The sequence below is a fragment of the Tachypleus tridentatus genome, chromosome 9 (assembly GCF_004210375.1).
Source record: "Tachypleus tridentatus isolate NWPU-2018 chromosome 9, ASM421037v1, whole genome shotgun sequence".
NCBI lineage: Eukaryota > Metazoa > Arthropoda > Merostomata > Xiphosura > Limulidae > Tachypleus > Tachypleus tridentatus.
Genome location: NC_134833.1, coordinates 82,396,327 through 82,410,288, shown reverse-complemented (window position 1 = coordinate 82,410,288; position 13,962 = coordinate 82,396,327). Strand labels below are relative to the sequence as shown.

Sequence of the window (13,962 nt, the reverse complement as noted above, 5' to 3'; positions counted from 1 at the left end):
TTAAATTGAGGTTTTATTTCCTAGTGAAAAATTTAAAAAACCCATTTACTCTTGTCTGTAAGTTACAAAATAATTTTCATATAATACTAGTCAAGATGTTGTATCACACTTTAAGAAGATTATAACATTATATAATGTTTCCAGTTTTACTGGACATAAAAATATTATTACTTTCTGTATTCATAAAATTAATTTACCAGGTATTATATTTGCCATGTGCCCATACTTTATCCCTGAAATATAACCATAGATTGCTTTATAGAAAAACAGTACAATTCATTCAGTACAAATTGACTTTTAATGTCCAATTGTGTGAAAGAAGAAAAGTAGAGATATTTCTTGGTATGTACTGTTTGGGAAGGAGCCCTTCACATTTTTCAAGTGTCAAGGCCTGAATATTAAAGTTGTTTTGGAATAGATTAATCATTTTGAATTCTGATATACTTTAATTTACTAATGTTACTGTATCAGACATCTATAAATAAAATGTAATGTATTGGGTACTTCCCTGATTTATATTTATATAAAATAACAGAATTAGGAAGAGATTTTTTGAAACTCCATTTCAGGTTTTTTTGTTGAAATAACTTAAAATTTGCCATTGTCAACAATAAAACCAAAATACATATTTTACTTTACTGCTATGTTGTCACAGAGAAACAAAATATATTAAGCTGGTGTGTCAGTAGCTAATAAACTTGTGTAATACATTTTGTAATAGTGTATTTAAAATGATTAATATTAATGACATGAATGGGTGAAAAAAACTCATTTATCTCTTCAGATTGAAATTTATACATTTTTTAGGTAATTTTCAACAGCAACAGACATTAACTGTAGTTCAATAAAGTACACATTCATAGTTATGAAAGGTTTTAATATAGTTGATCTTTTCATTTTTCTGATAACATTTTGATATGTTAATGTAAGGTTTTCATCACATTAAACAAGCATGAAATGAAAGAAGTACTTAGTCCTTTAGATTAATTATGATCTTTCTTTAATGTATCTTTTATGTAAAAATAGTTTTATCTTTTTATTTGAATTCCATAAATTATTATAACAAACTCTTTAATTGCCACTAAAGGGGAAGATATAAATATTAGTTTTTGAAAGGATAAAATTAAAAACATTCAAAATTGTACTTATATAATATGTGAGTTGGTGTCTTTGATTTGTACAGATGATTTATTGAAAATTAATCTAATAGGGGAAAAAAGTACAAAAAGCAAAACGAGGATGAAACTATATTCTCCCCCTTACTTGCCAGTGCAAATAATTCTGTAGCACCAAATTTGAACATTATTATAGGGTTTAATTGTGTAAAAATAAATAGTTTCTACTATTTTATGGTGATTTGTGTAATTTTTGTAATACTTTTCTGAACTAGCATTCTTTGAATTATTGGATACTGAGCTTCGAAAACAAAACAAATCTCATTATCTGAAACAGCTACAAAAGATTATATCCAGTGCAAAAGTTGTCAAGTGTCGTGTCACAGAAAGTTCATCTCTAAAGAGTATATTCCGAGACTTGGATAAAAATGGTACTGACATTGAGATTGAAAACAACAGCGAACCAGAGAATCCTGATAAAGATAATGCCAATCAGAAAATTTCAGATCAGGAAAAAGAGAATCCCTCTGAAGACATAATAGACAGTTACACTTTAACAAGCCAAGAAATTCAAGAATATAGTGATCAGGTAAATAAGGAAAAAGTGAAAAGGAAAAGAAAAAAGGAAAGTAAAATAAAAGATCCAAACAAATCTCATAGTCTGAAGCACCAACAAAAGATTACGTCCAGTGCAAAGGATGATAGGTTTTTTGTTGGAGACAGTTCATCTCAACAAAGTACATTTCAAGATGCAGATAAAAGTGAGGAGACTGGAAACAGTAGAGAAGCAGAGAATCCTGATAAAGAAAATGCCATTTGGAAAATTTCAGATCAGGAAAAAGAGAATCCCTCTGAAGATGCAATAGACAGTTACACTTTAACAAGCCAAGAAATTCAAGAATATAGTGATCAGGTAAATAAGGAAAAAGTGAAAAGGAAAAGAAAAAAGGAAAGTAAAATAAAAGATCCAAACAAATCTCATAGTCTGAAGCACCAACAAAAGATTACGTCCAGTGCAAAGGATGATAGGTTTTTTGTTGGAGACAGTTCATCTCAACAAAGTACATTTCAAGATGCAGATAAAAGTGAGGAGACTGGAAACAGTGGAGAAGCAGAGAATCCTGATAAAGAAAATGCCATTTGGAAAATTTCAGATCAGGAAAAAGAGAATCCCTCTGAAGATGCAATAGACAGTTACACTTTAACAAGCCAAGAAATGCAAGAATATAGTGATCAGGTAAATAAGGAAAAAGTGAAAAGGAAAAGAAAAAAAGAAAGTAAAATAAAAGATTCAAACAAATCTCATAGTCTGAAGCAGCAACAAAAGATTACATTCAGTGCAAAGGATGATAGGTTTTCTGTTGGAGACAGTTCATCTCAACAAAGCACATTCCAAGATGTAGATAAAAGTGGGAAGACTGGAAACAGTAGAGAAGCAGAGAATCCTGATAAAAATAATGCCAATTGGAAAATTTCAGATCATGAAAAAGAGAATCCCTTTGAAGATACAATAGACAGTTACAATTTAACAAGTCATGAAATTCAAAATAACAATGTTCAATTAAATAAAGAAAACATTAGTGAAGCAGAGGACCCTGATAATGGTTATGTAAAGAAGAAAAAATCGAAGAAAGATAAAAATAGTCCCTCTGAAAATATAGCAAATAGTTGTTCTTTAACAGGGGTTGCAATTAAAGAGTATAGTGATCAGTTAAATAAGGAAAAAGTAAAACGAAAAATAAAAAAGGGTAAAAAAAATGGAACAATCTGAAAGCTTGTCAGCAATGGATGACGAACTTAGTAACAATGAAGAGTTTGAAAATTATAAAGCTTCTGAATCTGAAAATAGTCACATGACTAAAAAGCATAAGAAGAAAAAGCATAGAAGAGAGTAAGAAAGAAATATTTTTTTTTTATATTATGACCATAGTAGTAGTAAAAGGGAGGGGGAGGTTCAAAAAGTTTCCAACCAAAGAGTAAAAAGTTTGACAGCAGTAGTTGTGAAAACAAATAAAAGTAGCCATTGAGGTAAAATATTTCAAAAATAATACTGGATTTGGATGTTAAACAAATATTTATTTATTTTCCTAAAACTTATATGGCTTCTTTTGAAATTAATGAAATAATTTCAACATTGTCAGCAAATTGTATGCTTTATACATAAGTTGTGCTTATGGGTTGAAAAATACTGTTTGTAAAAGTGCAAAGTCAATCATATTAAAACTTGTATAAAAAGTACTACCTTTGTTCTCATTTTCAAAATTCAGACACCATTTTGTAAATTCATTGGTTTGTAATCAGAATTTGTATTTTTTAAAACTTGTGTGGCTTTTTTTGAAATTAGTGGAATAAGTTCAACATTATGTCAGCAATCTGTATTCTTCATACATTATCAGTTGTGCTTATGGGTTGAAAAATACCATATGAAAAAGTGTAAAATGAATTGTATGAAAAACTGTGTAGAAAACAGTACCTTTCCTCTCATTTTTCAAAATTCATATACAGTTTTGTAAATTGTTTTTATCATTATTTGTATTTTCTCAATTTATGAAAATGAGAGATTCAAGAACTATATCTTAATACCATAATTATATAAAATTACCATTACTGTAATTTAACAGTGTTGTGTGAAATATAACAAATTTTAGTTACATTATGGTGGGAACTCTGTTAACAAAGTGTTTATGAACTTATGAGAGGGTACACATTTAACCAATTTGTTATTATACAAGGTGGTGGAAAACTTGCACATCATAGGGATTGTTAATAACAATAAAACAAAAGTACTTTTTTTTTTATTATTAAAGTAAATGTTAACCTCAGAGTTAATGGCCAGTGATTCAAACATTTACTTTAAGAAACAGAAAAATACTTAGTTTTGTTTTTGTTATTCACAATCCCTATGAGATACAACTTTTGAGCCACCTTGGAGATTTAGTTAGTTACTTTTTCAGGTGTTCCCATAAAATATATTTTAAACATGTTTAGAAAAGCTAGAACATAACCTTTCATTTTCTGCCTGCATTTGAAAAGAATACTGTAAGAAGAACAAAACTCTCTTTTTTTTTCCCATATTTATCTAGATATAAGACTTGGCACAAAAATGTATATAGACATCACATATACGTAAGACATTTGAATTTATGGCACCTCAAGTTCAAGATTTTTTTTTACAGATTCCGTTATTTGGTAATGCTTCACAAAGGAGCCAAAATACACATTTAGTGTAAAGAAAAAGGTTATTGAGGATGATCCAAAATTTATCATGAAAGTACTTTTGTTCACCTAATTTCCATATTGTGATATTATCAAATGGTAGCCAAATCTTAGATTTAGGGAAAAAATCCCCAAATGTCAACTTGGTTGTAGGTTGCTTTATGTTGTGTTCAATAATTCTGAACAAAATTATGGTACAGAAATTCTCTATGCTTATATTTTGTTATGTTTTCTAATCTAAATCATGCACATTTATTGAATTATGAAGAGGCAGAGCTCATCTGAGTCAGGTCTATGTCTGGTTAACATCCATTGGTGAATCTAGTTCCCCACATCCAGATAACACCTTTTGATGTCCTTGACAGTTTAATATCTCTTAAAGCAAGGATAAGCACAAAGGCCCATGCCACATTTATAGCACATGTGCCTTCTACCTCTTAGTCTTTTTTTTCCATCACTACACACTTTCTAGTTTGATCTGGAAGAACCAGTTAATTTAATCCAGTGCCTTTCTTTATGCCTTTGTGGTGTGTCTCCAGTGCTGGGTCTGCCTGCTGTAGGTGGCTGAATGGTGCATCTTTCCAATAATGAGATGCACAGTTTCTGAATGAAATTCTTGAGAGAAAGGGCTTGCCTGCACACAATTCATTTGCCAGTGATGCAATAATTCACGATTGAAATTCTGAGCAAGGTTGTACCATTTATGTGAATCAAAAGGAAACCTATATGTTTTCATCCTCTGATTAGTTATTTCAACTCCACCTATGTAATTATTGTACCTGTCTACACACACAGGTTTTTGCACTGCCCATAACCCAGTGTCACTGTCTTTTGAACAGATCTGTTTTTCAATATAATCATCAGTGTAGACTGTTGAAAACCTGTGGAGTCTTTTACTATTGTGCAAGGCACAGGTTAACAATTTATCCTGCCACATAAAAACAGGGTCTTAACCCTTTCTGAGGGGTAAATTAGCAGACTTTAGTTCCACAGGATGAGGGTATGCATAACATGACATGCAGCACCAAGATTGTCATCACTATTCTCCTTTCCTGCATATAATTTTCAATCAAGAGTGCATCCTGTGCTACCTTACATATGCCCCATGTTCCAAAAATAATTCCATGAAATCAGCAGGTTCTGATTCATTCATATTACACTCACCCTTTCATCCTGTTTCCTCACTGAAATTGGTAATCCATTTCCCATAGTTCTCAGGCTCACAAAGTGGTAACCAGATTCTTAGACCTCGGAATCTATCGTGGCTGGCCTTTGCAACAGCATCTTTTACTAGGCCTGCCCTGCTTGAAGACACTAGCTGCAGTACCAAACCTTCATTTTGGTCTGAGAGAGGTATCCCTATCACTGGCACTACCATGAATATCACTATTATCAGTTTCTGCTGACCAGCCATCATCAGAAACTTCCAATTCATAACCTGAATCCCTATCTGCCATGATTTGCCCAAGGGTTTTGTCAAGAGTGAACTTCCTACTGCACATACTTTCTTCATGTCTACCGTTTCACATGAATACTTAATGAATTTTTGCACTTGAATTGCTCCAACATGTTGAATGGAAAGACACCATGACATATGTTCATCTCATACACCATCTGTTGGTGATGGTTTCAGTTAGCTGAGGACTCTGTTGATCATTGTGGTGTGCAATTTGAATAGGTCTCATCTCACCATTTGATGAGATCAGTGCTTAAAGAGTTAATTGTTTCCCATCCAAAGAAAATAATTTCTCTAAATTTTACCAAAGTTGGCTTACTCAGTATTATTTTTGTGCATGTAAAAATTCTTACTTTAAATATATGTCACAATACAATTGTATTTTTATAATTCTTAATTTATTAGAACACTATAGCACGTTTTTAATGTAATTGTTCTAGATTATTATCATACAGTAGCATTGTCAAGTGATTTAGATATAACCAAGGTTATGTATATATTGTTGATAACCATAAATTATTTTAAAAACATCTCTTGCTTTAAATCACCTTATTACACCTATACATATATGATGTATATTAGTATTAAAAGAAATTTATCAAAAATCAATGTTCTTAGTATTTTATGTATAAAGGTTCTGTTTTCAACATCATGTTAATTTCATACCTAACTCCCATTTAACCCCTCAGCAGCAAGTCAGAAGACTATTAATGCTAAAAAGTGGGTTTTATCATCTGTGATAGGCACATCATGTATAGTCCCTTGTGTAGCAACAAAGTCACTGTGTCTCGTTAAATTATTTATCAGATTGTTACCAGTTTTTTTAATGAAAGTGAAATGACATTACTTGTTTGATGGTAGATTTTAAGATAAAAGCTTTAGAGAAGCCACTACTCATGAACATTTTATCAAACAAAACTGCATGTTCTTTAATGAAGGTATTATTCATTAATGTTAACAAAACACAATTGTATGGGTTCTTGTATGAAACCAGTACATAATCCAGCCCTTCTGAAATATTTCACCAGCATCAGGTAATTAACCCTTCTAATCAGAACAAACTGTTTAGATTGGATATAAATTGAACCTGATCAACATGACTATAGCTAATTAAATATACTTACATTTCAGAATCTTTAGTAGTACCTTTCTTGGTGTTGGTCAATTTTGTTCACATGTATGAAAAACGTACGTCCAATGGTCCTTAACCCCTTAGCTGTGGTTTTTATCATTGAAAATTAAAATTATAGTAACCAGTTGAGTGTGTTCTGTAGGCTGTTGCTGAAAAGAAATTAAAGCAAACCATATGATGTGTTTCGGAACTGCTTGTCAGTTTACAGTTGCACCATATGGTGTGTTCCACAGCTAAAGGGTTAATATGACCATTCTGTGTGTCAATTAGTACTAAAGGTAAATCTGTTTAGGAAAAATTTACATCTAAAGTCAAAGCTGAATTAAAGTAATACGACAATGGAAAGTATTTACATCCTTTATTTAAATAACCAGTTCTGTTCTAAGTTGTAAAGATATAAAGTTAAAAATAACGTGCTCTTTCAATGATATTTTAATGATCAAAACCAATTTTAAGTACTTTATACAAAAATTATACTGCACAAATAATTCATTCACTTTAGTTTTATAGTAAAGAACATTCACCGAGTATCCTCTACAGTACGGCAAGCTACTGTAAATAATAGATATATACTTTAACTTGGGGTTATTTGAGAAAACGTTATGGCCTAGAGCATTTGACCATGATATTAACAGTGTTATGAAAGCTTGCTAGAGACTCCTTTGGTATAGGTAAAAGTCAATTTTGTAGTGGATAGCTATAATGCATAGGGCAAAAGTATGTTTCAGTTAATAATTCAAGGGCTACACTACTCCTGTTCTGTTCAAAGATTACAAAAAATATGCCAGAAAAATACACAAGTTTTAAACTTGCTTAAAATGCAGGAGATTTGGGGAAGGGGGGATTCTCTCCTATACATTAGCCTCTTTTTCACATTAATTTTACAATGCATTTGTTAATATTTTTCAAATAAAAAGTGTCTCAAGTTACCCTGATTATGGTGGAACTTGATACAAGTTGTAACTAATTTCATAATCCAGATATTAAAAAACAACTAATTTCTTTGTTTTTTTAGAAAACTGCTTCCATTATACTAAAGAGCTGAAGTAAGTTGATCCTGCTTTATACAGTGTCTTTTGGGTTATTAAAATGTATCAAGCAACCTCACATTAGATATATAAGATATACATCTTAGGATATAAGATTAATTTAAAATTGGATTTACAGAAATTTAATATTAATGATTTCATATATATATTTTTCTTTACAAACTGCTTTTCTTGCTTCTAAAGCTTCATATTTCATCATAAGTTTCCAAATATAATTTAAAGAAGTTCAAAAACTGCTTCATCTATATATATATATATCATACACTTGACTTTCTAGTTACTGAATCAGCAGACATGCATTATCATCTACAAAGTGTTTTTCTATGCTTGCACTAAATTACATACAAGTAATGCCAATACCTTGTGTAACAACTGTAATTCCTTGTTTTATTATCAGTTTCTTTTCACATTCAAGAATATTGAACTAAACATACTTCTGTGATAAAATTAGTGGTTTTCAACTGAGCTGGTAACCCTCAAAACAATATTTAGGTGGCATAGTAGTAACATGAATGCTGATGTTTACAAGTGCACAAAATAGTGTAGTAACTCCAAATCTATGTGATTAGGCTTGCAGCATTTCCATTTGCAGCTATTCTCCAGTGGGTTAATGGTAACATTGTTGCTCTACAGTGCTAAAACCTGGGGCTTAATTTCCCATGATAGAGTACTACTTTTTTTTTCTGAAAGTGAAATCTTTTAACAGATACATAGAGATTTCTGATTAACTTGTTTTTTTATTTGCTATCTGTAGAAACAACTAAGTTGTGCAAGAAATGCAGTAGCTAAACTCGGTTAATTCACAATGACAAGAAAACCACTTGAAGTAAAAATGGATTCTGAGGACTGCTGGTATGGGTATTAAAGTTTTATTAAAGAACAGAACAATGTTCTAACCTTCTTAGATCATCTGTAGTTTAAACTAAAGATGGCCTAAGAAAGCCAAAATGTTGTTCTTTATTTTAATTAGTTTTTAACCTCCATACCAATCACCTTTAGAAAATATATATAAGCTCAGTTAAGTCTACAGGAAAATCTCTTACCATGAGCAGCACCAGAATAGTAGAATATGTAACTATTACACACACAACATTTCTGAAAATTGTACATTTGCAATACATGTGCTTTCATTCTAAAAATATTTGGCTGGAGATGTGGAGACAAATGTAACAGCTGTTAGAATTAAGAAATGCATGTCATGTTACAAGTTTATACAGACTATTCAGTGACAAAAACACTTTGTATGTTTTAATGTACATTAGATATAAATGGATAACTTTATACATTATGTATATTCCAATATTGCATTTCTTAATGTGTAGTGTCCAAGTTCTTTACACGTACAATGTCTCATTACATTAAATACCAAAAGGAACACCATTAACAAGTTTCTTAACAGTTCTTGATATAGCATCATATTACTTTTCCCCTAAAGAAAAGCTTACACCTCACACACTCCTGTATGGTCTATGTTAAAAATCTTCATGCAGAAGACTGTCTGTAATTCTTGGTATCTAATAGTTTTTTTCCACACATAGCACATATTCCTGTAAAATATAATAATACATATTTTATCGTATTTAATGAATAACTTTCAAATTACTTATAACAACACACACATTCAATATGGATCTAACATTTGTACTGATAAATGTAAAAGTATTGTCATTATACATATTACATTTAAATCAACCTTTGTTATAGATTAGATCTTCCAGTAACATACCTAATATGCTCAAAAGGAAAAAAGTCCAAATAAAACAAAGTTACTGAGTTACAAGTTTTATTGTAGGTTTGCATTTGCTGTATATGTACAATTTTAAAGCAAATATTTCATATAAATTTTGTAACAGGTTGCCAGAATAATTTGCAATATAAATATTTATTATTGTTATTCCACAAGAACTACATTTAAAAACAAAAGCTTCATGCATGTAATGTTTAAATGTGGATTTATATTTAAAATAGGTTATTAGGTTTTGGTATTTTCTTAAATGCTAACACAGTAACAGCCATTTGTTGATCTTGCATTGAATTTCTCACAATGAAAACAAACCTTCTGGTCCAGTGACAGGTGGATATGACTATACTAACTATAAACAAACCAAGCCCTTTGAAAGCATAATTTAACAAAAACACTAAAATACATATAAAAATACATATTTCTACTTCCCATAAACATGCTAATATTTTAGTTCAGTGTTTTTTAAAAAAGTTAAAAATGCAATTCAGTACATAGTAACTGCTAATAAAAATACGCATTGACACATCTCTCATTTGAACAAAAATTAAATAGAAGTATATTTTACAAGCAAAAATATTTTGGTGAAGTTCATGACAATGCTGTACTTTCAACAACTAACAATAAACAAATTTTAACTTGCTAGAGTTTTCATTTTAAATCTTACTAATACTTCTTAAACAGGTTCAACTACAAAAACAGAAATTAAATATTAATATTTCCATGCAAGGTCAACTGATGTGACCAGCCATAACCACGGAGTAATGATCAGCTTCCATGCTATTAGCTTTTAATATATGTAACTTCAAAACAAAGTTTTCAGTGAACATCACATATCTTTATTAGTCTTAACTATGTTTAATGCAGATTGGAGTTTGAGACATTTCTATAAATGTAAATAAAATCATAATCTATATCTCAGAATATAACTTTATTAGTTCAATATTGAGCTAATAAAGTTATATTCTGGAAACACAGGTGATGGTCATAATTACAAGTCTTTTGTACACTAAAAATGTGTCCATCAACATACAGAATCAAAACTGATTGCTCCAAGTGCAAGTGATTTTCACTTTTTTGTAGTGAAACTTTACAGTTTATCTGTTATTTTCTTTATCATAACTCTATAGGTTTTCAGTAAATTTAACTAACCTCCTAACCACCATAAAAATAATCCTTTTTTTTTCTAGAATGTCTGTAAATTGTAACAGGAAACTAAAATTATTTATCTTAAATAGTTTAAAAAGTACAACAGTATGCACCTGTTTATATTCAATTTTATTATAATTATCCTAATTTTCACTAATTTTATATTAATAAAAAAGAATATACATAAAAAACAAGAAATACAATACTTGAGTTTTTTTTATGTCAACTGTCAATGAAACCTAAGCCTACATTTTTATACCAATGATACTACATTAAATAATGCTCCTAAGGATACAAAATAATATGCACAAACACACAATGTCCTGTAACTATTATAGTTTTTCTAAGTCTCTAAAAATTCGAATAAGCTTATTGAAGTGAATACCATGAGAAAAAAAGTTTCAAACTAGTGGCACAATAAACAATATATAATTTGATAAATTTAAAACTTTGGCTTTTTAGTGGTTATAAATAATATAATATTAAAGAGAACTACTAGCAATCAGTGAAAGAGAAGATGTAACAGTCAGGCAGGACAAGTGGATCTAATTTTCTAGTTTATAGCTTTATAAACAAAAGACTGAAGATGTAAAAAAATGTGCTTTGCCTGAGTAATATCTATATCATAATGAGTAAATTACATCAGTCAATACTTATCAGAAAGAAGGTAATTAAATTAGAGAAGAGGAAAACCTAGAGAGCAAATGTCACAATTCTCATACAAAGAGGGATTGAATTTGTAATTTTTTTTACAACAAACCCTACCCTACTGAGAATCAACATATACCAAACTTCATCCACTAAGCAAACCACCACAATTTGAGTTATGTCAAAGCAGTATACAATAACATAATACAGACCTTAAAATATTCCAAGCAATGTCATAATAATATTAATAAAATGAAAGAATGTATCTAAACAATCTTAAATCAAACAATAATATTATAATAAAGCCAGCAGAAAAGGATGAAGTTATTGTTATTCTCAACAAAGATGACTAAATCATGGAAACTAACCAGCAACTAGACAACACTAATTTTTCCAAAACAACTCACATGACCATAATTTAAAAACTTAAAGATCTTCTCCAAAACAATAAAATTAACAAAGAAACCTTTCAGTATTTGATACTCAACAAACCTTTTCTGACCAACCCATAATTTCTAACATAAAGATGACTACTGAAAAGCAGTCCCCTTTTGTTGGTCAACATGTGTTCCCTACACTCTCGCTTTTCTTATTTAAAGGATACTACCAACTTTATTAATAACATACAAGATATTAATACTAATGGACAGATACCACCTAACAGCTTTCTTTGCATGATGGATGTTTCTTCTCTTTACGTTAATATTCCACATGAAGGAGGAATACAACCTCTAAAGTCCACGTTAAACCTTTCTAACCCATCAGAATCTCAAACAGTAACTGATCTTGCTTGTCTGGTTTAACTCTGAACAACTTTGAATGCAATAATGAACATTACCTTCAGGTTAACAGTACAGCAATGGGTACCAAAATGCTTCCAATTATGCCAACACTGTTATGGATCATATTGAAAACCAGTTCTTACAACAAAGTCTTGTAAAACCTCATACATGGAAATGTTACAATGACTTTTTTTTTTTGGAAAGCTGGTTTTGAATCACATAAAGAATTTATTTCACATGCAAACTCCTTTCACAGAACAATCAAGTTTACCTTTGATTACTTGCCAATCCAAATTAACTTTTTGAAGCTACTATCTTTGTAATGGATGGAATTTCATACGACTTGTAAAAAAAACCCTAAAGACAGACCACAGTACCTTCACAACAAGAGCTGTCACCCTGCTCACACTAAATGGAACATTACCTAGAATTCAAGAAAATATGCTCAGATGATACACTACAGAAAACACACCATACTTACAAAGAGGATATAAAGATATTGAACTTACAGACAGATTGAAAAGGCTAATAAAACCTAGCAGAAACATATTCCAAATCAGAGCAATACTAAAGTTTCAAACAGAACTCCTCTGATTATTACCTATCAGTTTAAACTCGGATATGTTGGACGAATTCTGAAAAAACATTGTCTCCTTCTGAAGAAGAACTCTTTAAAAGATGTCTTTGTTCACACAAAAGTAAATTCATCCCACCAAAAAAATAGTTGTCATCCCTGCAATAAAGCTTGTTGTCACAACTGCAACTTCTTAAAAACTACAGACCATTTTCTGACAAGCACAACCAAAGAAACTTTAAAATATTGAAAGAAATCACTTGTAGAACACAAAACACCACATACCTTATACAGTGTAAAAAAATCAATCACCAATACATAGGAGATATGCAAGCAACTAGTAGAAAATGTTTCAGCAACCTCAAGAGTTCTATTAACATAAAAAAATCTCCCTGTTACTCAACACTTTGACCAAGTCATTCCATTAAGGATGTTATTCTCATCAGTACTGAAACAGGATTCAAAACAAAAGCAGACACAGAAATAAAAGACACTTATTGAATCACTAATATAAACACTCTTTGATCTTTGGAATTAACCTAGATCTCCAATCACCACTTGCTTCTCTGTCAAAAAAAAATAATTTTCGTTTTTACTTATTTCTTCCATGCAGTGTAAACTCTAACTTTCCTAAATTTACTATTTATTTAAGATAATTTTCAATACCTGCTTTTATGCAATGATTGGCTTAACATCTTTTTTCAATCAGTCTTCAGCTGTCAACTTTATTTTACTTAAAAACTTTAGTTTTATATATACATATATGTACACTTATAGTTTTTTAATAGCCAATTATAAATAAAAATATCCCTAACATCTTTTTACATAACATTCTAGCCTACACCTACGTTGTACAGGAAATTAGATACAACAGTAAGTGGAAGAATATACTAAACATTTCATGGAAAACCAGATGACCATGATATCACTCTTTCAATTACACCACCATTCCCAATTTATCCCTTAAGAAGAAAAGTCCACCTTTTCAAAGTGCTTGGGTTATAGGGTTTTTATAATTTTATATCAACACTTCTTTGAACCTGTGTGTTTTTCTGGCATCATGAAGAGAGACTGAGGATTTTTTTATCTATTTTCCTATA

General features: G+C 30.4%; 2 protein-coding genes across 8 annotated transcripts in view; one reads left to right on the top strand and one right to left on the bottom strand.

Annotated features, from left to right (window-relative positions):
- Positions 1–6,396, top strand: part of LOC143225621 (uncharacterized) — a 50,331-nt gene extending 43,935 nt beyond the window's left edge. For all 7 annotated transcript variants that reach the window (XM_076455382.1, XM_076455381.1, XM_076455387.1 and 4 more), the window contains one exon: positions 1,391–6,396. In XM_076455382.1, coding sequence (XP_076311497.1) covers positions 1,391–2,886 — 1,496 coding nt within the window. In that variant the 3' untranslated portion in view covers positions 2,887–6,396. The remainder of the gene's footprint in view (positions 1–1,390) is intronic.
- An 864-nt stretch (positions 6,397–7,260) lies between these two features.
- The window catches only part of LOC143225623 (cysteine-rich PDZ-binding protein), a 29,422-nt gene continuing 22,720 nt past the window's right edge, over positions 7,261–13,962 (bottom strand). Inside the window, exon 6 of the mRNA XM_076455389.1 lies at positions 7,261–9,515. Coding sequence (XP_076311504.1) covers positions 9,451–9,515 — 65 coding nt within the window. The 3' untranslated portion in view covers positions 7,261–9,450. The remainder of the gene's footprint in view (positions 9,516–13,962) is intronic.